This window comes from Chlorella variabilis, assembly GCF_000147415.1.
Source record: "Chlorella variabilis unplaced genomic scaffold CHLNCscaffold_11, whole genome shotgun sequence".
NCBI lineage: Eukaryota > Viridiplantae > Chlorophyta > Trebouxiophyceae > Chlorellales > Chlorellaceae > Chlorella > Chlorella variabilis.
Window position 1 is genome coordinate 1090319 of NW_005435077.1, and position 22609 is coordinate 1112927.

The following is a 22609-nucleotide window of genomic DNA, read 5'->3' on the forward strand; positions in this document are numbered from 1 at the left end:
TCAGGCGGTGCGCCAGCGACTGCCGCCGCCGCGCCGCCGCCGGCGGCTGGCGCCAGCCGTCGGAGGTGGCGGCGGTGGGGGTGGCGGCGCCGCTGCCGCGCCCCGCGTCCGACGCGGGGCTGCCGCCGCTGGCGGTGCGGCGGTGGGGCGCGGGGCGGGTGGGGGACAGCCCGTAGGAGGGGTGGGCCCCAAAGGTATCGTGGAGGTCAGGATCCAGCATTGTCTCCTGCGCCAAAGCAGGCAGGCAGGCAGGCAGGCAGGTGGGGCAGGGGCAGGTGGGGCGGGGCAGGAAGGCGGGGCACGTAGGGTGGCGCGGCGGGCAGAGGCATGCGGGCCGGGCCCCTGCTGCCGCACACCACATCCCCCTCCTCTGCCTTGGTGCCCTCCCTCGCCCCGGCCCGCCTCCGCCTCCCAGCCCAAGCCGAGCCCAAGCCAGGCGCAGCCCTGCGCTACCCCCCACTCCCCGGCCACCCCGGCCTGCAGCAGCCCCCGGGTGCCCAGCCGCCGCCAGCCACACCGCCCTGCAGCCCCCCGCCGCCGCCCGGCACCCCCTCCCACGCCGCGCCGCACCTGCGGCGTGCCGATGCGCGCCTCAAACGTGCCCGCCACCGGCTTGGCGGCCGGGTCGACCATGGAGGAGGCGTGGGCGGAGATGGAGGTGGTGGCGCGGCCTGCCGCGGCCGCAGGCACGGGCACCGCCCCCGCCACCACCGTCACTGTGCTGTTGGCAAGGTCATGCATAGCGCCTGCGTTGATGTGGCCATAGTAGGAGGAAGCGGGGTCGACGGCCGCGGCGCGCGCGCCCCTGCGCGGCAGGCGGGCGGCGACACGGGAGGGGCGGGGTAGGGCGGGGGGGCGTAAAGGGCAGGGGTACGTGTGCCCGTGTGTGTGGGGTGGGGGTGCATAGGCCAAGGGATGGCGAAGCGGGCGAGCAAGGGCATGAGGGCGGGCGGGCTGGCGGGCAGCAGGCCGGTGGGCAGGAGGCTGGCAAGCAGGAGGCCGGTGGACAGGAGGCTGGAAGAAGTGGGGTGGCGGGCAGGAGGCTGGCGGGCAGGGTGCTGGCAGGCAGGAGGGTTGGAAGGAAGGGTGCTGGCAGGCAGGAGGCCGGCAGGCGGGAGGCCGCACGCCTCACCTGCGGGTCGCCGCCAGCGCGGCGAGCGCGCGGCTGGCGTGCTGCGTGCGCCGCCCCTCGTCCATGCTGTGCCGCACGCCGATGTGGCGCACCGCGTTGCCGCCGCCGCCGCCACCGCCGCGCCCGCTGGGGAACTGCTGCATCAGCTGCGCCACTGTCGGTCGCCCGGGGGTGCCCGCCTGCAGGGGCGGCAGAGGGGCGAGGGGCGGCGAGCCAGGGGAGGGTGGGAGGCTGCGGTGGGGTGGCGCCCAGCACGCGCGGAATCAAGGCAGCCCGCTGCAGGAGGAGGCGAGTGGCGCACGGCTGGCAACACCTCCCACAGCAGCCAGCTAGACGACACACACGCTTGGCAGCTGACTGCTGCTGAGGGAGGCAGGCGCAAATGCAAGCATGGCACCGACGCCAAACGCGGGCAGGCCGGCAGGCCCCAGCAGGCAAACGCACGCTGAGGGCGACGGGCGTGGTGGCAAAGAGCTCCTGCAGGGTGTCCAGGCTGTGGCGGTGCGAGGCGGCGCGGCTGGTGGCGGGCAAGGCGGGATCCAGCAGCAGATCGATGCTGCTCCTGCAGAGGCGAGGCAGGCAGCAGGGGCGAGGCAGGCAGGCGGCGTCAGGCACGCCAGGAGCGGCGGCAGGGGCGGCAGGAGCAGCAGCCGCGCTTGCAGAAGCGGGCCGCGGCGGAAGAGGTGCGGTACGGCACCGCAGAGCCAGCCAGGCTGGCAGCCGCCGCCTGCCTGCTGTTGGGCCGGGGCGAGGGCTCCGGCAGCGGGTCCGAGACGTCGGTGGGCGGCAGCAGGTGGCAGCCATACACCCCTGCAGCAGCGGGCAGGCCAGCAGGCGACACATGGGGGCTCGGCAGCCGGCCTGGGAGGCACGCGGCGGGGCAGGGAAGCCGGCGCCACGGCAAGAACCGAAACGGCAGCACACGCAGGGGCGCTTGCTGCCGACAGCAGCCGCAGCAGCCGACAACGGCGCCAGCTGAAGCGGGCGTCAGCACCGGCAGCAGTTAGCAGTGGCGGGCTCACCCTGAACCGAGGAGAAGGGGGACGGCTCTAGCTCTTCTAGCTGCGGGGGGCTGGACCGCGGCTGGGCTGCCGCATCCAGCACCGCAAGGCCCATGATGGCACCCATGCTCCTGCTGCCCCCGCCGGGCGCCTGCGGCGGCAGCGGCCCCAGCGCGCGAGGCCCGCCGCTGCCGCCGCCCTGCAGCAACAGCTGCGCGGCGTTGAGCGGCCCGCCGGCGCGGCCGCGCGCCAGGTCGGCCGCCGGCATGGTGCGAGAGCGGTCGAGAGGGACGGGGCGCGGCGGCTGCCACTGCGCCTGCTGCTGCTGCTGCTGCTGGTGCTCTGCGCCCAGCTGGATGCTGTGCCGCAGGCGCGCCGCGCTGCTGCCGGCCGCTGCGGCCGCCGCCGCCTGCTGCTGCGCCAGCAGCTGCTGCGCCAGCAGGGCCACCTGCGAGTTGAGCAGCGGCTCGGCGCCGTGGGCCGGCGGCGCCGAGTGGCGGCCCGCCGACAGGCGGGACGCCGCGCTGTGCTGCCCGCCGGCCGCGCCGCCGCCGCCGGCGGCTGCCACGACAGCAGGCGCGCTGCTGGTCACCTGCAGCGGCTGCAAGTACAGGTCGCTGGCGGGACCGGGTGTCCCGCCCCCATTGCTGGTACTGGTACTGCCGCCGGCCTCGGCTGCTGCGCCGATGCTGGCTGCCGCCAGCAGCATCTCAGCCAGCTCGTCGATGCCGCCCGGCGGCGCGGTGCTGCCGTGCTCCAGGTTTTCGGCGTGCTTGCCGCTGCCGTGCCGGCGGCCGCCGTCGTGCCCCGGTTTGGCGCCGCTGCTGCTCAGCGGGGAGGGCCTTCGCCGGTCCGCGCCGCCCGGGGGCTGCTGCCGGTCGGAGGCGCTGCTGCAGCTGCTGTCGGAGGGGGAGGGCGCCGCGGGGAGGCTGGCGCTGAAGGAGCTCAGACCGCCGGGCGGCGGCGCCTCGCGGGGCGCCGCCTGGTGCGGCCCCGCGGCCTGCTGCATGAACTGGGATTGCGCGGCCATGGCGGCGGCCGCAAACTGCGCCGCGGCGGCCGCCTCTGCGGCGCCAATCCCGCGCGCCACCGCGTCGTCGTAGGCGCTGGCGGCGGTGATGGCGTTGCTCTCGTCCAGGCTCTCCCGATGACTGTGGTTGGGGTCCGACATGGGTGCATCGTCGCCGCACGAGTCGAAGCTGGAGCGGGCGCTGGGCAGCGAGCTGGGGCGCCCCACCGGCTGCAGCGTGGAATCAGACGACTGGCGGGCGGAGCTGGCGTCGCCCAGCGCTTCGCTGACGGCGGCGGCCAGGGAGGCGCCCTTGCCGTGGCGCGCCGACTGCACGGCAGCGGCTCGCGACCTCAGAACGCGGCAGTGGACGCCCAGGAAGGCGGAGCAGGACCGACGGGTCGAGACCCCACGCCGCCCCTCAGCATGCGGCGCCCCAGGACACTCGCTGCAGGCACGCTTACCCGCAGCCTGGAGAACAGACCCAGCCGCTTCTGCGCCGGACCCTCTCTGCCCGCAGGGAGCTGCCCGGCCGGGTCTCTCATCCCGAGGGGGACAGCAGGATTTTCCCTATTCCCTATTCCGACATCGCACGGCGGCGCTGCAGAGTGTTGCAGGTGAGCGGGAGGCAGGGTGTGCACGATCGGGAGACTAGGGCAGGCAAGCAGGCACAAGAAGCAGTCTCTGAACGCCCGGGTGCAGAAAAACGTGTGTTAAAGGTAGGAAGGGCAGGCAACTCGAGTAGGAACACAATCTCAGCGGACACCCTGGCGCCGAGCGTGCCAAGCGCCGTCGCCCCAAGGATCCGAACGTGCTCACATAAAGCCACGCTTCTCCTGTGCACTACGCTTCGCCTTCCAGCCGGATCCACTGTTCAGCTGAGCAATCTGCTGCGCCGGGCCGTGCTCCGCAGCTCACGACAGCTTGCGAAGCTCCTCCGCCCGCCCTGCGGCACCAACCGCCGGTACCCGTCACACGCAGCAGATCACTGCTCCCTACGTGCTGGTGGAAGCAGCAGCCCTGACGCTAAGGTGCTCATTCATGCACGCTGATAATGCTTCCATCATGCACATGCATCCGATCGTCAAAGTGATGCTCTGGCAAGCAGCTAGCCCTGCCGCACACCCGTGCTGCTCAGGTAGTCTGTTAATTGGCCGACCAGCTCTGCGCTCCCTTCTTGACTCAGCTGTGCAGTCAAGCTGGCTGCCTGGGCTGCGGCGCCGCCGCGCACCGCCGCCACCAGCGCCTCGCCCGCGGCCTGCATGCGGCCAGCGCGGTTAGCTTTGTTGTCGGCATCTGCGTGCTAGTAGAGCAGCAGCCGGCACTCCATCCACGATCAGCAGGTGGCCTCTGCCAACCAAGCGCACCTTCACAACCAGCGGGCTGCATGCAGACACGTCCATGAGCTGGCGCACCAAGGCCGCCGCCAGGCCTGCCGTCCCTTGCCCCACAATGGCCGCCAGCAAGAAAGTCACCATGTCGCCGCCGCCCTGCCGCAGCGCCTGCCAGGCCACTGCCGCCAGGGCATCCGCCCAGCCCTCGCGCAGGGCTGCCAGCCACACATCCCGCAGCAGCGGCACGCAGCCGCGCCGCCACAGCAGCGCCTCGGCGGCCGCCACCGCTTCCACCGCCCCTCCATCCACCGCATCCACGAGAGCAGCCACAGCCACCCGGCTGACATGGTGGGGGTGCCCAGAAGCATAGAGCTCAGCTAGCACCGCGGCAGCCTCCGTTGCCCCTCCCGACAGCAGAAGCTGGCGGCAGCTGGCCGCAACCAGCTGCTCGCTGCACACCAGCGGGGCCCAAGCCAGCCGATTGACTTGAGTCAGCAGACGAGGGGCGCCAGGTGCACAGCAGGCCCGATAAGCTTCAGCGGCCGCCTCACAGGGCTCCACCTCACCTGCCACTCATATGGGCGTGTTGGAAGAGGAGTGCGGCACACTGCGGCCCCTGGTGCTGCCCCGCCAGGGCAGCCAGCATGGCAGCCAGCAGGTCCAGCCGGTCCTGGCGGTACAGCAATGCCTGTACCGCCACTGCATCCGCCTGCCGGCCTGCCTCCGCCATCTCTCGTGTCCCTTCCGCCAGCACAGCTGCAACCTGCAGCAAGTACGCCCATTTGATGGATACTTGCTTCACACGGAGAGTCTGGCGCATTGCCCCGCAAGCTTGGTATGAGCCTCCACCAGGCCGAGCTGCACTACAGTGGGGCCGGCCGCGTCTCCAAGCACCTGCTGCCGGCTGGCGGGCCCCGGCTGGTGGTCGTACAGCGCCCCTGCCAGGTCAGCAGCGGTCTGGTGGCGCCCATCCACCGCCAGCAGCGCCCAGCTGTCGCCCACCATCACTGCACAGGAGACGGGGAGCACAGCTGCTGGCATCACAGCTGAAGGGAGCACAGCTGCTAAACAGGTGTGCGCATCTGGCAAGTGCTGGTAGGTGCTTGTGCAGCCAGGGGGGCAAGGGCACTCCCATGACCATGGCATGAGAGAGGCGCTCGCTGCCAACTCAGAGTGCGCAGCCAGCAGCCGTTCCCGCCGCTGCGCGCCTGCTCCGCCCTTCTGCACGGCATGCCATGCCACGGCAGCCGCCGCGTCTGCCCTCTCGGTGCCTCGAACAATGGCCTCCAGCAGCCACATGAGCAGCGCCTGCATGTGGGCTGCAAACAGCAGCTGCAGCATCGCTGCCGCCGCGTCGGCACGGCCGCCGTCCACCGCCCCCACCACGGCTGGCGCCAGCAGCGCGGCGGCTGAGTTGGGGCGCAGCCCCGCAGCCGCGGCCACGTGCCAAAACGCTTCTGCAGATGTGGTTGGGGAGGACGGGTTGGGTTGGATGGCTGCATGGCAGGGGGGCGACCAGGGGGCCACAGCGGCTGCCGCCGCCCACCGTGGCAGCGCTGTTAATCACAGCTGATGAGGGAGGAGCGCTGCCCCAAACCCATCATCAGCCTGAGTTGGATGCAGTCGCCCCTCGCCTGGTCTCACCCGCCATGGCTGCTGCCGCCACCACATGCCGCTCGCCCAGCAGCTCCCCAAGCAGCTGCTGCCCCAGGGGCCGCGCGCCTCGCTGTGCGGCGGCCACACACAGTACCCCCAGCGCCGCGGCCTGGCCCTGCGCCGCCGCGTGTGCCACCACGTCTCCCAGGAAGCGGCGGAGCCCAAGGGCCATCAGCAGGCGTGCAGCCTGCACTGCCAGGCCCACCCAGCCACGCCTGACCAGCGCCGCGCCGCAGGCGGCGGCCGCCGCCACCGCCGCCTCCCGCGCGCCGCTCCACAGCTCCGCGCCCCGCCAGCCAAACGCGGCCCGGGCCCAGCGTCTGGCGCTGGCCCTGAAAGCCGCTGCTGCCGCCGCCGCGGAGGTTTCCCTGATGCCGCGCTGCCGCCGCAGGTCTCCCTCCTGTGAGGCTGCTTCAGGCGGCGCAGGCCACAGGCGCACATGCTCCACCGATGTCTTCATGGTGTTGATGCGAGGTGGAAGGCTTGCTAAAGTCTGCTTGATTCACAGATCGTCCAAGAATCGATGGCAAACAGCGGCTCCAACCTTTGCCATTCCTTGGACTTTCTTCGAGACCCACCAGGAACCCACCGTGGATGCTCTGCCACTGCTGCCTTCTTGTAGGCGTTGGTGAATCCCTCCCGCACCAGGAGCCAGCAATGGAAGCCGCGGCAGGCGCAGCAGAGCCAGGGGCGGCAGCCCTACCCAAGCGCCTCAAGCTGAACCCATCAGCCCCCTCCCGATTCAGCGCCGCGCCCTTCCTCAAAGGCATCAAGGTTGCGCTGTGTGGAGGCGGGCTGTGTGGAGGCCGCGCCCCGCAGCTTGCCCACCCGCAGCGTGGCCCCCGCAGGTATTTGTCCCCCAGTCCGGCATCCCCTACCTCTCAACCAAGGCCAAGTTCTGGAGCGCCAGCGTGCGCAGGGCAGGCGGCAGCCTGACGCGGGTGCGCCTCGCGGCAGCGCCCGATCATCGCATGATGCAGAGCCGGGTGGCGCGCCAACGGGGCCTGCCGCCAGCTGGCGTCTCCAGCCACACCTGCCCGCCCGCCTGCCTGGCAAGATCTTTCTAGAAAGAAACCGTGCACCGCAGGATGAGGCGTCCCCTGGGATCACACACGTGGTGGTGGGCCAGGGCGGCATCACCTCCCTGCCGCCTCAGCTGCGCCCGGGCGGCTCCAAACCCCCCGCCAGCGCCGTCCAGGGGCGGGGGCACCCCGGCTCCCCCGTTGCCGCCAGCAGGAGCAGGGGCAGCTCCCCCGACGGCAGCAAGGGGCGGGGCGAGGGGCGCAGCGACCAACGCGGCAGCGGTGACAAGCAGCCCAAGGGCGGCGTGGCTGGAGAAGGCGGCCAGCAGCTACAGTATGTGAGCCACCAGTGGGTGGAGCAGTCCCTGGCCCGCCAGCAGCTGCTGCCGCCGGCAGACTACCCGCCGCCCGACCCAGACGCCCAAGTGCACACCCCCACGGCAGTGGGTGGGTAGCCTGCTTTTGGTGGCTGCCGATGACGGAAGCGTTGTATGTTTGCCCGCACGCAGCGGCGGCAATTTGCATGCTGTTACAGGCTGGTGGTTCATGGGGCTGCGCATGTGATGAATCACACGGCCCGCCTGCCCATGCCTGCCCCTGCAGCACGGCCCCCCTCCCGCACCGGGCAGAGCCTGGGCAGCGGCGCGGCGTCGGGAGGCAGCGCCCCGAGTGGCGAGGCGCTGCAGCGCATGAGGTGGCTGGGGCCCCAGCTGTGGCACGCGCGCTGTGCAGACATGTCGGCAAACGAGCTGGCGCTGCAGGCAGGCGGGCCTGCTGCCGCTGCTGCTGCTGTGCTGCCACTGCTGCTGCTGTTGTGCCTGCTGTGCCTGCTGTGCCTGCTGTGCCTGCTGCCTTCGCTGCTGTACCTGCGGCTGCCGGCCGAGGCCTGCCGAGCCTTGCACGCCGTCCTTGTGCCTGGCTCGGGGGCGGCTGATCAGCAGCTCAGACGTTTGTGGCATGGCCTCCGCACCATCTGTTGCCCCATCTGACTGAGTCACCTGACGTCCCTCTCCCTTCCATGCCAGGCTGTCTACTCTCGGAAGCGAAGCGAGGAGATCGGCAACGAGCCGGTGGTGAAGGCGCTCAGGTGGGTGGGCAGAGGCGCAGACGGATGCAGATTTGCAGCAAGTCTGAAGCCGAGCAGTTCGTCTGAGACAAGCCGCCGGCGGAACCACAAGAGCCGTGCCCGCGGCAGCCCTTGCTGGTGCCGCTCATCATCTGCTGCCCTCTCACTCAGCCGCCAGACCCGGGGTGCTCGCTGCCGCTGTTTGCCGCAGCGAGCTGTCTCGCTACGAGCGGGCACTGCACGACGACTACTTCACGGTCCAAGAAACGGGGAAGCAGGACCAAGTGAACCACCGGGTGGGTACAGGGGGGCGTTGCCTCCGGTGGGGCAGCGAGTTCTGACCACCGAGCCAGCGGGGCATTGATCGGAGAGAGATGATGGGACAGCAACATCACCAGTGGCAGGAGTTGTAAGTGCGCCGTGCTGTCAAGCCGGTGCACCCGTGCGGTACATACCCTGCGGTACAGGCGCTGCGGTACAGCAGGGCGGCCTCGGCCGTGCGCGCCTGCGCCTACAAGCTCCAGCCCAACCTGCGGGGCGGCCAGCTGCCCTTTGTCGGCGACGTGACTGGTGAGTCTGCTGCTGCCGCTGCGGCAGCTATGCGTATGCTTATGTTTCAGCCTCCACACGCTGCTGGGCACTGCAATGCGGCGCAAACCCTTTGCCATGCCTGCAGCCAGCCAGATCAAAGACATCCTTGAGTCGGGCACATGTCAGGCGCTGGAGTGCTTCAGGCGTGTGTGAGCTACTAGTAGGCGGGCCCAGGGTGCCTCCTTGCCTCCCTGAGAAGAGTCTCCCAATGCAGGCCACCAGGGCGTTGGTTGGATGGAGACTGCTCTGTGCAAGCTCACTGTGCCAACAGAGCAGCCATCGCTGAGCAGCGTGCGGCGGCGCTGCTGTTGCCTGCCGCAGGGCCGACGTCGCTGTGACCGACTCCAAGGGGCGGAGGCGCAGGGACAGCGTGGGCGGCGCCACCCGAGCCCTGTTCCACTCGCTGCCGGGCGTGGGGGTGCAGGCGGCCAAGCGGTGGTGGGACCTGGGCTGCAGGTAGCCCGCCCGGCAGCCTGCCCGCTCTCTGGCACGGCATTTCCCCGTGCCTGCACACTGCTCTTGTGTGGCAGCCAGCAGTGGGTGGTGGGCTGCGTGCTTGTTTGGGGGTGGTGCCACCCCAGCCATCTGCGCCATTCAGTACCAGGCTGGCGCTGCCGCCCTGCCGCGCCGCAGGTGCTTCGAGGATGTGGAGCTGGCGGCGGAGCCGGGCGGCCCGCTGGGCCAGGGGGGCGCCTTCCCGCTCACCCGCGACCAGCGCTTCTCGCTGGGCCACCGGGGAGACCTGCTGGAGGTCGCGAGTGAGGCCCAGCGGGGGGGCAGCAGGCCCAGCAGGGGCAGCAGGCCGGGGCGCTCCCCACCTGAGGCCGAGGCTCACCCCAGGCTACGGTGCCGCGCTGCGGCGGGACGGGGGTGCTGGCCCTTGCCTGGCAGGGCGGGCAGCCTGGGCCGGATGCTTCACGGTACAGGCAGATATGGTACCGTATGCTGTGGTGCAGTCCCGGGGGAGGTGCGGGAGATGCTGGTGGCGGTCCAGCAAGGCCTAGAGGCTGTCAGCCACCCCGGCTGGCGGGTGGAGCTGGTGGGCGGAGGGCGCCGCTCCGCCGCCGCCCACGACGCAGGTCTGGGGCCGCGTGCCGCCAGCACTGCTCCCTGGGGCCACCGCTGGGCTGCTCGAGCTCGAGGCACCGCTGGCCACTGGTGATTGCCACGCCACTGACCTGCCCTCCCCGCATGCCGCCGCAGACTTTCTCGCCACCCACCCCAGCCAGCCAGTGAGCGGGGTGGTGAGGCGGCTGAGGGATCGCTTGGTCGCCGCCGGGCGCCTGGTGCCGCCGGAGCGGGGCATTTGCTGGTGAGAGGCTGCCATCCTGTGCAGGGCGAGCCTGGCCCAAGCGGCAGCTCCCCCTGTGCAGGCCTGCCTGGCTTCATTGCTTGCTGTGCTGTTGTCTGCATGGCGGGGTCCCCGCCGGCCGCCAAGTGGCCTGCGCTGCATGCATATGCCTGCAGGGTGCAGGAGGGGCTGCTGCCCACCCACATCGAGCGGCTGAAGCAGGAGCACCTGAGCGTGCCAGATGAGGCGCCCTCCATGCAACAAACACATGGACAAGTGGGCTCTGCAGCGAGGAGCAGTGTCGGCATCACATGGAAGCTTGCATCTTATGGCACAACTGGCTCAGGCGCTGCGTGGCTTTGTGCAGCACGTGTGCCAACTGACGTTACTCACCCCGCCTGCACCCCTGCAGGTTCGATCACATCTACGGCGTGTTCCGCACTGCGTCCGGCAAGGTGTGGGCCGCACCGCCTGCTGCATGGCGTGCTTGCATTCAGGATGAGCGCCGGCCCACACACCACCAGCGCCACGCTGCTGGTGCATGGGTATTGGTACTGCAGCAGTTACCTGCTCTTATCCTTTCACTTCTAGTGCTGTCCCGCTGCAGGTGCGGCGCATGGATGTCATCATTGCCCCACCAGACGAGTTCTGCTTTGCCTTGGTGGGCTGGATCGGCTCCCGCACCTACCTGCGGTTCATGCGGGCGTTTGCCAAGGACCAAGGGCTGTACCTGAACAGCCACAGGTGGGGAGGGGAGCCGGGCGGGCACCCTGCAGTCACGAGACTGCACCTGCGGCTGCCTGCTGGTGCTTCGAGCACAGCGTGCTGCCAGCTGTCACGATTCTGCGCACCTACTGCTGCAGGCTGATGCAGAAGCAGGGCAACGAGTCGTTTGTGGTGCCTGACGAGCGGTCACCCCTGGACAAGGCGGGGCAGGAGCGGTGGCCCCCCGGCTGGGGGCCGGGGCGGCGGGTGGAGTGCGAGCGCGACGTGTTCGAGCTGCTGCAGGTTCCGTACCGCGAGCCACACGAGCGAGATGCACCCTGAGTACGATTCCCAGGAAGAAGCGCAGTCCTCGTCTGTGTTTCTGCCTTTGGCTTTCATTGTTTGGAAATGATCACAATGGGTCAAATGTACAGCCCTTCTGCGAGTCATTTGGGAACGCCAACAGTAAATGGAGGCTAGGGACCAATAAGAAGAGCGGAGCACAGTAACAGCAGGTAGCATGCAACGAATATGTGAATAGGGTAGCCAGGGGGGATAGGCTAAATTGTGGCGGGACAGAGGGGCGAAGGTGATGAGCAGTATCAAGAAGGGTGGGTCAGGTGCAGCACACAATACAGATGGCGGGACGAGCATGCCCCGTCCGCGCCATGCTGCACACATCTAGTCAGGCCGGGCCAATTCCGACCTGACCGCTCAGTCAGAGCAACCTCATAATGGGAGGCGCAGAACGGGGAACAATATACAGAGAACGGAAGGGCGCTGCAGTCTGCCAATGCGGCGGAGCTGCCAGGCGGCCCAGCTGCGGATGGTTGCCGGCACCTTGCGGCGCCAGCGTTGCATGCCAGCCTAAGGGGTTGATTGCTATGTGCCTGGGATGGCAGGCTGCCACGATGACGAGGCGACAGGCGTGCGCGCCAGCTGCCGCTGCTCATCATTGCGCCCGGCTGCGGCTGCGGCTGCTGGTCGCGTCCTCTTGCAGCAGCAGCGCCTTGAGCACGGGCTTGCGGTTGCGGCGCAGCGTGCGGTCGGGGTGGATGATGGTGAAGCCGCCCAGCTGCTTGGGAGCCCACCGGTTCCTGTCATCGCCCAGGCCCAGCTGCCTGCAGGAGGATAACAGCGAGCGCCAAGCAGAGCAGGTGGTCAGCAGCAGGTGCAGCCAGGGCACAAAGAATGCGACACCATTGTGACCAAGGCAGTGCAAGGCTAACAAGCAACCCTCAGGCCAATCACCCGCAGTCTCCGCGGCCCCACACATACAGCCGTCCGTCCTGGCAGATGGCGGCGTTGTGCCAGTCCCCTACCGACACACACACGATGCTCTTGCCCTGCAAAAGAAGGACGCAGAAGTCTGAGAAAAATGGTGGAGGCCAGCAGCACAGAGCAGTAGTGGCAGCACAGCCAAGGCAGCAGGCAGGGCAGCAGGCACACCTTGAGGGCGGGGATGGGGTGGAAGCGGTGGCGCTCCAGCCGGTCTCCCAGGCCCAGCTCGCCGTAGCTGTTGCCTCCCACCGACCGCACCTGGTGGTGCCCCTGCACCTGCACTAGTGCCAGCGTGTGCTGCGCTCCGCAGTGAACCTGCATCGCACGCACCAGCTGCCCGCCCTCGCTCTCCAGCGCCAGAGGCACTTCCGTGGGGATCATGCGGTCCAGCGTGTCGCCGGTGCCTAGCTGCAGCAGGGCGACAGAAGCGGGTGACAACGATCGGTGAGGACGGGGCTTGAGGGCTACCGTGCAGTTGGGTTGCAAAGCATCAGGTGCCGGCCAAACAACTCGCGGCGCCGCCAGCACACGTGCCTGCCCATGCTTGTTGGAGCCAAAGGCCAGCAGCGCCCCTGCCACGGTGACCGCCATCGAGTGGTCACCGCCGGCGGCGATGGCGGTGACGCGAGCCGGAGGCTTCAGCCGCGCCGGCTCCAGCGACTGGATGGCCTGGGGGAAGGGGATGGAGAGTGGCTGCGGGTTGGGGCCCTGCAGGGAAGGCAGCAAACGCAGCCAGCAGAAGTGAGACAGACGCGGGGTTGGTTCAGAAGGCACACCAAAGCAGTGGCGTCAGCAAGCAGTGGGCAGGAGCCCAAAGCGCACCCTGCTGCGAGCTGCGAGCAGCGCGCACCTGCATCACCGCCGCCAGCTGCGCGTGCCCTAGCTGGCCCTTGCTGGCGTCTCCCCAGGTGAAGATCTTGCCGTCGGCGGCCAGCGCCACCGAGTGGGCGCGGCCTGCAGCCACCGACACGACGCGCTCGTGGCGGATGGTGTCTACCAGCATCAGCAGGCCCTCGTCGTGGAAGTGGCCATGGCCCAGCTACAGGGGAGAGGAGGGGAGAGGAGGGGAGAGGCAGGGGAGAGGAGGGGAAAGGCGGGGCAGACGGGTGAGAAGAAGGAGTGCCCAGAAGAGAGGCGACTTGGTTGCGCTACGATGATGAAGCAGGAACATGGCAGCTCAGGACCCAGGGGCAGCCCAGCGCTGCGCGCACCTGGCCGTGCCGTCCGCGGCCGCAGGACCACAGCTGCCCCGTCTCAGAGATGGCCAGCGTGTGGTTGGCGCCGCAGGAGACGGAGACGATGCGGGTGCGCTGCAGCGAGGTGATCATACGGGGGCAGCTGACCTCGATGGGCGTCCACCCGCCGTGCCCCAGCTCGCCGCTGCTGGCCAGGCCCCACGTGTACAGCTCGCCCCTGCAGAGCAATGGTGTGGCACGACAGCTTAGCGGCACAGGTGAGATTGGAGCTGGTAGGCCAAGCAGGCTCGCACATAGCTGTAGGCCCAAGGTTCAGTAGCAGCTCGGAAGCTCTGCCTCAGGCGCCTGCCCCAACCGACCTGCGCGAGATGGAGGCGGAGTGGCTGCTGCCGGCGCTGACGACGGCGAGGTGTATGTCGTCGGGCGCGCCCTGGTACAGTGGAACCTTGACGTCCCGCTCCACAGCGCCCACCTGCAGCCGGGGGGGCATCAGAGGGAGGGTGAGCTGGGTGAGTGGCGGCGTGGAAGCTGGGGCCAGGAAGGTAGCAGGAGCTTCTGGGGCAGCAGGCGTTCCAGGAGGGTAGCAGCAGGCGGGCTCCTGAAGGACAAGAGCAACAGTGAGAGCCTGCACATACCCGCTGCGGCTGTTCCTGGTTGTCAAATTGCTCCAGGCCCAGCTGGCCGTGGAAGCCGCGTCCCATGGCGTACATGGCATACTCTGGCGCCGCCTGCTCCGGCTGGCACAGCAGGCCCACGGTGTGGTAGGTGCCCAGCGCAATGGCGGTGCCCTGCGCCGCCGCGTTGGACTGGCCTGTCACAAAGTTGAGCAGCGTCACATACGACTCTCCCTTGCTGCAGGGGAGAGAAAGGGATGGTAGCGACAGGTGAGGGCAAAGGGGGCAGGAAACAAGCTCCAGCAGGTGCAGCAGTCACCCAGCAGGACCCCCAGCCAGCCCCGGGGGCCCACCTAATCTCTGGCTTCAGGCCCTTGGCACGCGGGATGTCGCGCAGGAAGTGCTTGGCTACGCGGTCGGTCAGGCCGCTCTTGATGAAGTAGCTGCAGGTGGCCTCCAGCGTGCCCAGCTCGCGCGGTCCACAGTAGCCCAGCACTTGTTGCAGCAGCTGCACGCCAAGCAGGAGGGGGAGGGGGAACAGGGCGGCGGGGGGCAAGTGGGCGGGCGGCGGCGAGGGAGCGCCGATACACCGGCTGGTGCCTGGAAGGCTGGCATGGTCGAGGTGCTGCCGCATCGGTCAGCAGGCACAGTGCCGCGCGGGCACGACGCCGCGCGCAGGAAGCTGAAGTGGTGGGCAGGCCAGGGCCCCACTGGGGGCGCCGCGGGCGCCGGTCAGTTGGCGGATCTTGCGTCGCACGCCTGGGCTTGCCGGCGGGCTTGCCGGCGCACACCCACAGCCCAACAGCACCAGCACGGTGGGTTGAGGCAGGCGATCCGGCGCAGGGGGCCAGCGCACTGGCTGGGCACCGGTTTCGCTCTCACCTCTTGCGGCAGCAGGCCCAGGTGGCCCGTTAGCTGCACAGGATCGCCGCTGCCGCCCCTCTTGCGTATAGAGCGCAGCGTGGGGGCGGCCCTGCTGGTGGTGCGAGCCTGCTTGCGTGCTGCAGCCGCTGGGAAGATGTCCGTGAGCATAGGGCTGCGCAGAGGCGTGCTGGCAGGCCTCTTCTTGGCCTGCGACCGTGTCAGGCGCCCCGTGCTGCCGGGCTCCTCCATAACCGCTCAGGTCTCGCCAGTCAGAGCCTCCTGGGCAGCCTGAGCGAGCCAGTTGCGACCCACGAACGCACAATCGCGACAGGGAGGGAAGGATGGGTGGGGGGGGGGGGCGGCTCGACACGCTTGTTCAGCAATCGTGAATTGCCACGCAGGCGTGCTGGGCTTCCGCTGCCTCTGTGTTTGCCGGGACTCTCTGAACTGTGGATTGGTCATATCATGACATTTACACGCGTCGCAAGGCAGCACCAGGCCAAATGAGGCACCAAGCCGTTTCCCCCTACCGACCATCCTGGCAACCGGCGCGGCTTTGCAGAGCATCCTGCATTCCATTGGAGGGCTCCTCATATGTGATAGGGCGGCACGATCCAGCCAGCAATGCGCCATCTGGGCCACCAACCATTAGATGAGCGTCGCCCAGCGGTTGTCGCTCGGAGCGCTCGTGGTGGGTAGCAGCTGCCGCCAAGCTTGGTTGGCGTGTGGTGAACTTCTCCAGCGTCGCCTCGCATTGCTAGTTTGCTATTCATGCCCGCTGCCGGGTTTCGCTGATGCGCCAAGGCGGCAAGGGCGCCGCCCTGTGCACGTCTCTGGATACCAATGCCGTGTTCTCAACCATTGTTCACTTTCTCTTGGGCTGCACAGACCGTGCGACCTACTGCTCAATTCCAGCTGCATCCAAAGAAGAGGGCCACCATGCGCGCCGCATCATGCATGCGGCAGTGACTGCCGCCAACTCAGACCTAGGGAGTTGGCATCATCGGGGTCTCCGACACCGGAAAGCTCGCACTGAACTCGCGTTTGCTTCATAACACACCACTGGGCTGCAGTGGAGGCGCAGCGGAGCCGGTCTGCAAACTCGAACCCTAGGTTCGCCGCCGGCGGAATGGAGGGCTGAAAGCTCCAGAACTGGGACGAATGATCAGAATCATAGACTGCCGAATGGGGGGCAGCCCCGTGTCGAGCCCGCGGGTGTCATCTCCCACCGGGCGCCGAAAAGCCGAGGAGATGAGGCTGCAGAAGGGTGCGCGGGCAGTGGCGGGCATGTGACGCGCCCGAGCGCTTCGCATTGGCGCCGGGCGGGTAGCCCGCGGGAGGGCGCCGGCGGGAGGCCCCGCGGTTGCGGCGTGGCGCACTGCTCCAAACCACTCGTCGCTGCCGCTGCAGACCTGTCTGAGCTGGACCTGCCCTCCAACGTGCGCCTGTCCTTCCCGCGGGGCGTGGAGCACATGTGCGAGTTTGAGGTGGCGCTCACGCCAGGTGCGCCGCCCTCCTGCGGGCAGCTCCAGCAGGGCCATGCAGCGCAGCTTGGCAGCTCGCTCATCATGTGTGCCGGGCTGCTGTGCAGACGAGGGGTGCTACGCGGGCGGCACCTTTGTCTTCATGTTCCGGGTGCCAGAGTCGTATCCGTCAGACCCACCCAGAGTCAAGTGCCTGACGCAGGCAAGCATGCCATCATCACGCCGCCCCTGCCAACCGCTCCTCAACCGCATCTTGTGTTGCATGCTGCCCCCGGGTTGGCCCACCCCGTATGTCACACGTGCCTGCAGGTTTTCCACCCCGCCATCGACACGGAAGGCCACGTGGACCTCAGTTTCCTGCGGGATGAGTGGCGCCCCGACATGTGCGCCCAGCCAGCTCCCACCACGCCGCCTGCCTGCTCAGTCAGCCACCCCGCCACTCGCTCTGCTGCTCTGCTCTGCCCGTTCATGCGCTTTGACGCCCTCCCTGCTCCTGCTCGCCTTGCCTGTATGAAGGAGCATCAAGACTGTCATCTACGGCCTGCACCGCCTCTTCTTGCTGCCAGACACAGACGACGCCCTCAACACCGCGGCGGGCAGCCTGCTGCACAACAACCGCTCCGTGTTTGAGCAGGCGGTGCACGACTCTGTGCTGTCGGGCGCCACGATACATGGTGCGCCGTACGTGCCTGCACGGCTGCCACCAGCCTGCATGGATGAACAAGGAAGCATTGCGAGCTTGCCGCATGGCTGGCAATCCCTCAGCAGCCAGCACTGCACTAGTGCAGGGCTGTGTTGCTGGCGCAGCCGGCGCCTCATGCTGTCGCTGCGGTTCTTCTGCGCTGCTTCTGCTGTGCAGGCAAGTACTACCCGGCAGCGGTGGGCGAGCGCAACGTTCAGAGCAGGAACGAGGACTAAGCCCGGCAGCACACCACCGCCTTACAGCGCTCCAGCGGGGCGGCTGCGAAACGAATAGAATGCCCCAAGCAGAGAAATGTGCTTTTGGGATTGCCAGGATACCTCGCAGACCAGATGCAGCAGATTGAAATGGACCCGCCTCATGCAACACTACCGTACTACTGTGACAGCCTGTATGCAATGATTCCCTTCCCTTCCCCGCCACGCCCAGCCCTGCCATGCATTTCTTTCTTGTGGCACCAAGCTCACATCACTCACACGTGCAATACCACAGCGTGCCCTGCACGCTTACTCTTTCACCTCCCTTGCTGTGGCGAGTTCATTTGCAGTTACATCGATCCCCATGACAAAACAGAAAGTCACCTGAGGTGGTTCAACCGGACCCAGGGGAGGCGGAAGGGTGCATGCCTCGATGCCCAGGGGAGGCAGAAGGCGGCATGCCTCGATACAACTGCTACAGGTAAGTAAGTCGGTGCACTAGCATTGCTGGAAAAAGGGCAGAGAGGCGAGTTTTGAGTGAGTGATGCGATGAAACGGCGAGCAGGCTGGGTGAGGACTGGCTGGGCGGGGCCGGCACCAGCGGACAAGCGCGCCAGCCCGCCAGGCCAGGGTCCCTCCTGCTGCGTCACGAGGCTGAGCCTTTGTGGCCGGCCATCAAAAGGCACATGCCAGAGGGATGAAGGCGGCTGCAGAGAAAGAAAGGAATACGGGTTGGCACGTGGCCAGGGAGAGTGGAACGGTAGACGTGATTGGCCCACAAAGGACGGTGGAAGAGGCAGCAGGCCCGCAGCGACTGGTAGTGAAGAGAGAGAGGAAGAGAGAGAGTAAGGCAAGCGGTGAGCAGGGCTCGCCGGACAGCTATATCATTGTAGCGGTGCTGTGCGAGGGGAAAGCTAGAGGGGACGAGCAGATTAATTAGTTGCAGACAGGTTTGGCCGCGAGGGGCTGGAAAAGAACTGGAAACGCCGCCCTGGCCGCTTGCTCCCGCTGCACGCGTCGCCCCCAAGCTCCCCCGCTGGGCCTGGGGTCCGCACGCCGGGGGGCACGGCCACGCTGCCCGCCTCACGGCTTTGGCGGCGGCGGCGCCCCTGCCCCGTCAGCTGCCAGGCTGTCGGCCCCGGCGGCGGCAAATGGCGACTCCTCCTTGCCCTTGGTGCTGCCAAAGCTGTCACGCAGCGCCTCCTGGAACGCGCGGCTGGTGGCCCTGGTGGCGGCATCGAACGAGGTGTGGGACCCCGCGCCGCCGCCGCCCGCGCCCGCCTGCTCCAGGGCGCTGCCCGCAGCCACCGACGGCTGCGCCGAGGTGGCCGCCGACTGCAGCGTGGGCTGGGGCGAGGGCTGCGGGGAGCCCGTCTGGGCGCTGCCCAGCGGCGAGCTGCTGCTGTTGTTGCGCCGCATCTCTGCAGGGCACAAACGTGGCACAGGGGTAGGGAGGGAACTTACGAGGTGTGACGCAGCGCAGGGGTGCAGGCCGAGGCGGGCGCGTGCGGCGTGCGGCGGGGTGCATGCAGGCCTCCCGCCGCGTACAACGCATCAGGGGCGCGCCGGCCCGGCCCCGGGCGCTCACCGGCCTGCAGGATGGCGCGCAGACGCGACACCACCCCCTCAAACGTCGGCCGCAGCCTTGGGTCGCGCTCCCAGCACGCCTCCACCAGTTCAACGTAAGGCCCATACTCGCCCAGCGGGCCCGCCGGCAGCTGCTCGGGGCCCGGCACCTCCAGGCCCGAGCCGCGCGGGGCGGCCTGCACAATGTTGATGATCTGGTACGGGTTGGCGCCCTCAAACGGCGCCCGCCACGTCATCAGCTCCCACAGCACCGTGCCAAACGCCCACACGTCTGTGCGGGTTGGGGGCGAGGGAGGAGAGGAGGGAGGGGGTGTGGGAGGGGGCGGGGGGCGCCGGGTTGGGCCAGCGGGCAGGGCAGCGGAGCCCCGCAGGCATGTTGTGTGTGGAGTTGTGGTTGTGTGGAGGTGGGGGGCTCAGCGCGCAATCGGGAGGCCGGGTCCCCCCCCCCGCAGGCAGCCTGCCCGCAGCGCACGCTTGCAGCAGGGGCGGCGCGAGGGCGGCGGGCCGAGCCGGCAGCACGCGGCCTGGGCAGGGCTGCCCCTCAGCCTGAGCCAGTGCAGGCCAATGCAGGCCAGTGCAGCTCGGGGGCCTCACCTGCAGGCAGGCCGCCGTCCTCTCCTGCCAGCACCTCGGGCGCCAGCCACCGCGGGTTCTGAATGCACAGCGAGCTCATAAAATCGTGAGGCTCCAGGGCTCGGGAGAGGTTGAAGTCGGCGACCTGGAGGGGAGGCAGATGGTGGAGGGAGGGAGGCAGGAGGAAAGGAAGGGGAGGGAGGAAGAAAGCGGGCAAGTGAGCGGGGAGAGGAGGGAACCGGGGCGGGGTGGGGTGGGGCTCACGCCAGCGCAGATGCGCGAGCCGGGGGCGACGCCGACGAAAAGGCGCAGCGCTGGCGGCTGGCGGGACGCCGCGGACTGCCGCTGCTGCCGCCCCATCGCCCGCCGCGCCACCCGGCCCGCCGCGCTGCACGGCCCCACACCAGCGAACGCGCACACACGCACCTTGACCTGCCACTGCGAGGTGACTAGCAGGTTGGCTGACTTGAGGTCTCGGTGGTACACGGCTGGCTGCCGTGTGTGGAGGTACACCATGCCCTTGGCCGCGTCGCTGGCCATGCTGAGCAGGCGAGGCCAGCTGAGCTGGCGGGCCGCCTTCTTGTCCTTCAGCCCCTGAGCAAGCAGGTTGTCCACGCTCCTGCGCGCGCAGTACTCCACTGCAGAGGCGCAGGCGGGCGCGGCAGGGGGAGGCGAGGGCGCGGGCGCGGTCGGCTGCGCCGCTGGCGCGCATGAAGCGCGGGGCACGCGCCCGAGCAGGCTCCTGCCCGCAGCGAGCGGCTGCCACCGATGCAGGGGAAGCTGGCACAGCAGGCAGAGGGCAAGGCGGGGAGCAGGGGAGCAGGGCGCGCGGCGGCACCGCGGCGCCGCCGGGCCGCCGCCGCTCACTCAGGAGGCAGGGGGGCTCCAGGCAGGCGCCCATGTACAGGCAGCAGTTGGTGTGGCGCAGCTTGGACATGATCCCCGCCTCCTTCTCCAGCTGGCGCGTGATCTTGCGCTGGTGGGTGGTGTCGCTGGTGCCGGGCGCCTTGTCCACGCCCAGCATCTTGACGGCCACTGGGCGGGAGGAGAGGGGAGAGAGGAAGGGAGGGAAGGGAAGAAAGGAGGGGGCACCAGGTCAGCAAGCAGGCAAGCGGGGCAGCAAGCGGCGGAGGCGGGCAGGAGCCAAGCAGCTGGCCACGCCCTGCGCCTGCGTAGATCGCGTAGCCGCTGCTGCTGGTGAGCAGCTGCAGGCGCACGCAGCGAGGATGGCCGGCCGCCGCCGTGGCTGGCTGGCTCACCACTGGTCTGGCAGTACTTGGCCCTCCACACCGCACCAAAGGAGCCGGCGCCGATGCAGCACTCCATCTCTAGCTCGGAGAACAGCACTGCGGGTAGGGAGGGGAGGCAGGGGGGGCTCGGTACGGGGGCTTCCTATGGTATTTTTATAACCAACAGACAGGCAGACAGACGGGCAGACAGGCAGACAGGCAGGCAGGCAGGCAGCAGGTGGCGAAGGGTGGTGTTTGGACCAGCCAGCCGGCGGCGCACACACGCCGTCCCGCCTGGGATGGCCCAGCCCCGCTCGCGCGCCCACCCGCCCGCCCACCCGCCTGCCCACCCGCAAGGCGTGCCTCACCTGTGTTCCAGTCGGCGGGCAGGCGCCGCGCGTCTGTGTCAACCAGCATCGAGCCAAAGGTGCGCCCGGAATCGGCGCGGGAGTAGGCGGAGGCGGCGCCGCCCGCCAGCAGAGCCCCCGAAGATAGGTCAGAGGCCTGCTCATGGGCGCCGCCGACGGCCGCTGCCGCCCCCGGCACCGCGCCCCTGCCGCCGCCCTCGTACGCCGAGCCAAGGCCCGCGCTGTCGTAGTCGCGCCGCCGCGCGGCGCCGCCGCTCTTGACGCCCTCCACATCCTCCAAGGCGCTGCTGCCGTCTGTTGACTTGGACTTGGCGGGCAGGCCGGCGGCAGCGGCGGCGGCCCGCCGCTTCTTCACTACGAACGCTGCCAGGACGGCCACCAGGGCTGCAGGCAGGCAGGCAGGCAGGTAGGGTGAGGGTGTCCAGTGGGGCGGCCTGCCGGGGCGCCAGGAGCCAGAGCGTCTGACAACTCTCCCCGACACGCAGCGGCAGCGAAGCCAGCCACGAAGCCAAGACCAGCGGCAGCAGCGACCCCAGGCACAGGCCCACAGCAGCGACCCGCGACCAGCCCCAGGCGACGGCAGCGCACCGAGGCCCGCCACCGCGCCGACCACGATGCCCGCGATGGCGCCGGCCGACAGCCCGCCGCCGCTGCCGCTGCCGCTGCCCTCTGCGTCGCCCGCCACGGAGGCCGGCGCCATCTCCAGGAGCGGGTTGCCCGGCTCGCCCGTGCACAGGAAGCCGGGGGCAAAGGTGTTGGCGGCGCCGCGGGGCCAGGGGTCGGCCGGCCCCGACAGGTTGTTTCCCTCGAGGGCCAGCCTCTCCAGAGAAGGGAAGGCAGAGGGGTAGGCAGCCTCGTGACCCGCCCTGGGCAGCCCCCACTCCACAGGCAGCGGGCCGGAGACGTCGTTATAGGCGATGTCCAGCAGGCGCAGCGTGCGGGAGTACCAGCCCGCCGGGATGGCGCTCTGGTTCAGGCGGTTGGTCGAGACGTTGAAGTAGGAGGAGGCCATGAAGCCAGAGGCGGCCATGGTGAAATCATCCAGCCCGCCAGACAGCTCGTTGAAGGCTGCGGGCGGCGGCGGGGGTGGCAGGAAGGGGAGGCGGCGGCAGCGGGTCGGCGACTCGGTACCGCACGGCCCCGCGCGGCCCCGCCGCCGCCCACGGAAGCAAGCTCGCGCGGCGCGAGGTTGGAGGCAGGGAGCGGCGTCGCGAGGCCTGCCCGGCTGCGGGCCCGGCCGGCGGCGGCGGCGGCGCACCTAGGTTGAGGGTCTCTAGAGCCAGGAAGGCGCCCACGGCGGTCCACCCGGCTGGCACGCCGCCGGAGAAGGCGTTGTGAGACAGGTCCAGCATGTTGAGCTGGTCCAGCTGGGACAGGCCTGCCGGCAGCATGCCCTGCAGCCCGCAGAACGGCAGGCTCCTGCGCCAGCGCGGGCGGGGCATGCGGCCGTGTGGGCGCCTGGAGGCAGAAGCGCCTCGAGCCAGCGGCGCCGGTGCCCTGGTGCCGGCCAAAGCCAAAAAAGGATGCAATGCAGCACCCGGCTCCGCTGCCCACGCAGCCTCCTGCAGCAGGCCGTGGCATCGGCGCCTGCAGGCCGCACTCACACTCCCGTGACCGCGCCAGATGCGTCGCAGGTGACGCCACGCCACGCCGCCGCCGTGCCGCTGCCGCACGGCGGCGTGCCGGCCGCCCAGTCTGCGCCCGGCGCC

At 69.3% G+C, this 22609-nt stretch overlaps 6 protein-coding genes across 6 annotated transcripts in view; 2 read left to right on the top strand and 4 right to left on the bottom strand.

Moving 5' to 3' along the window:
- Positions 1–3687, bottom strand: part of CHLNCDRAFT_134476 (hypothetical protein) — a gene marked incomplete at both ends in the record, with an annotated part of 6769 nt that extends 3082 nt beyond the window's left edge. Inside the window, 7 exons of the mRNA XM_005847428.1 lie at positions 21–226; positions 571–805; positions 1133–1311; positions 1577–1694; positions 1825–1942; positions 2155–3472; positions 3607–3687. Of these exons, the coding sequence (XP_005847490.1) occupies positions 21–226; positions 571–805; positions 1133–1311; positions 1577–1694; positions 1825–1942; positions 2155–3472; positions 3607–3687 (2255 nt within the window). The remainder of the gene's footprint in view (positions 1–20; positions 227–570; positions 806–1132; positions 1312–1576; positions 1695–1824; positions 1943–2154; positions 3473–3606) is intronic.
- A 369-nt stretch (positions 3688–4056) lies between these two features.
- Positions 4057–6592, bottom strand: CHLNCDRAFT_134477 (hypothetical protein; the record flags this gene model as incomplete). The annotated part of the gene is made up of 8 exons (XM_005847429.1): positions 4057–4088; positions 4268–4400; positions 4510–4927; positions 5085–5239; positions 5371–5483; positions 5645–5697; positions 5774–5933; positions 6121–6592. 8 exons carry the CDS (start codon positions 6590–6592, stop codon positions 4057–4059), a joined length of 1536 nt encoding a protein of 511 aa, XP_005847491.1.
- Positions 6593–6789: 197 nt separating this feature from the next.
- On the top strand, positions 6790–11149 carry CHLNCDRAFT_134478 (hypothetical protein; the record flags this gene model as incomplete). Its single annotated transcript, XM_005847264.1, has 15 exons — positions 6790–6906; positions 6981–7073; positions 7289–7601; positions 7758–8065; positions 8180–8241; positions 8432–8516; positions 8688–8790; positions 8897–8960; positions 9133–9267; positions 9445–9569; positions 9768–9890; positions 10015–10123; positions 10515–10557; positions 10710–10846; positions 10966–11149. 15 exons carry the CDS (start codon positions 6790–6792, stop codon positions 11147–11149), a joined length of 2001 nt encoding a protein of 666 aa, XP_005847326.1.
- Positions 11150–11759: 610 nt separating this feature from the next.
- On the bottom strand, positions 11760–15011 carry CHLNCDRAFT_57991 (hypothetical protein; the record flags this gene model as incomplete). The annotated part of the gene is made up of 10 exons (XM_005847430.1): positions 11760–11928; positions 12059–12153; positions 12257–12496; positions 12617–12796; positions 12939–13127; positions 13300–13501; positions 13644–13756; positions 13920–14136; positions 14252–14406; positions 14781–15011. 10 exons carry the CDS (start codon positions 15009–15011, stop codon positions 11760–11762), a joined length of 1791 nt encoding a protein of 596 aa, XP_005847492.1.
- A 798-nt stretch (positions 15012–15809) lies between these two features.
- CHLNCDRAFT_48229 (hypothetical protein) lies at positions 15810–17525 on the top strand. The gene is made up of 6 exons (XM_005847265.1): positions 15810–16029; positions 16173–16265; positions 16354–16448; positions 16556–16629; positions 16763–16920; positions 17106–17525. Exons 1-6 carry the CDS (start codon positions 15948–15950, stop codon positions 17162–17164), a joined length of 561 nt encoding a protein of 186 aa, XP_005847327.1. The 5' UTR covers positions 15810–15947; the 3' UTR covers positions 17165–17525.
- Positions 17526–18909: 1384 nt separating this feature from the next.
- On the bottom strand, positions 18910–20267 carry CHLNCDRAFT_12761 (hypothetical protein; the record flags this gene model as incomplete). Its single annotated transcript, XM_005847431.1, has 4 exons — positions 18910–19001; positions 19325–19448; positions 19730–19941; positions 20171–20267. Coding segments are annotated over 4 exons (525 nt in total), but the record flags the coding sequence as incomplete, so codon positions are not given.
- Between the last annotated feature and the right edge of the window lie 2342 nt (positions 20268–22609).

What these genes read in the sequence shown, in the direction of transcription:
- CHLNCDRAFT_48229 (XM_005847265.1), top strand. Translation starts at nt 15,948, where the DNA reads ATGGGGGGCAGCCCCGTGTCGAGCCCGCGGGTGTCATCTCCCACCGGG. An exon ending in GGAGATGAGGCTGCAGAAGG is followed by an intron (nt 16,030 to 16,172) that starts GTGCGCGGGCAG and finishes CTGCCGCTGCAG; the next exon opens with ACCTGTCTGAGCTGGACCTG. An exon ending in GTCGGGCGCCACGATACATG is followed by an intron (nt 16,921 to 17,105) that starts GTGCGCCGTACG and finishes TCTGCTGTGCAG; the next exon opens with GCAAGTACTACCCGGCAGCG.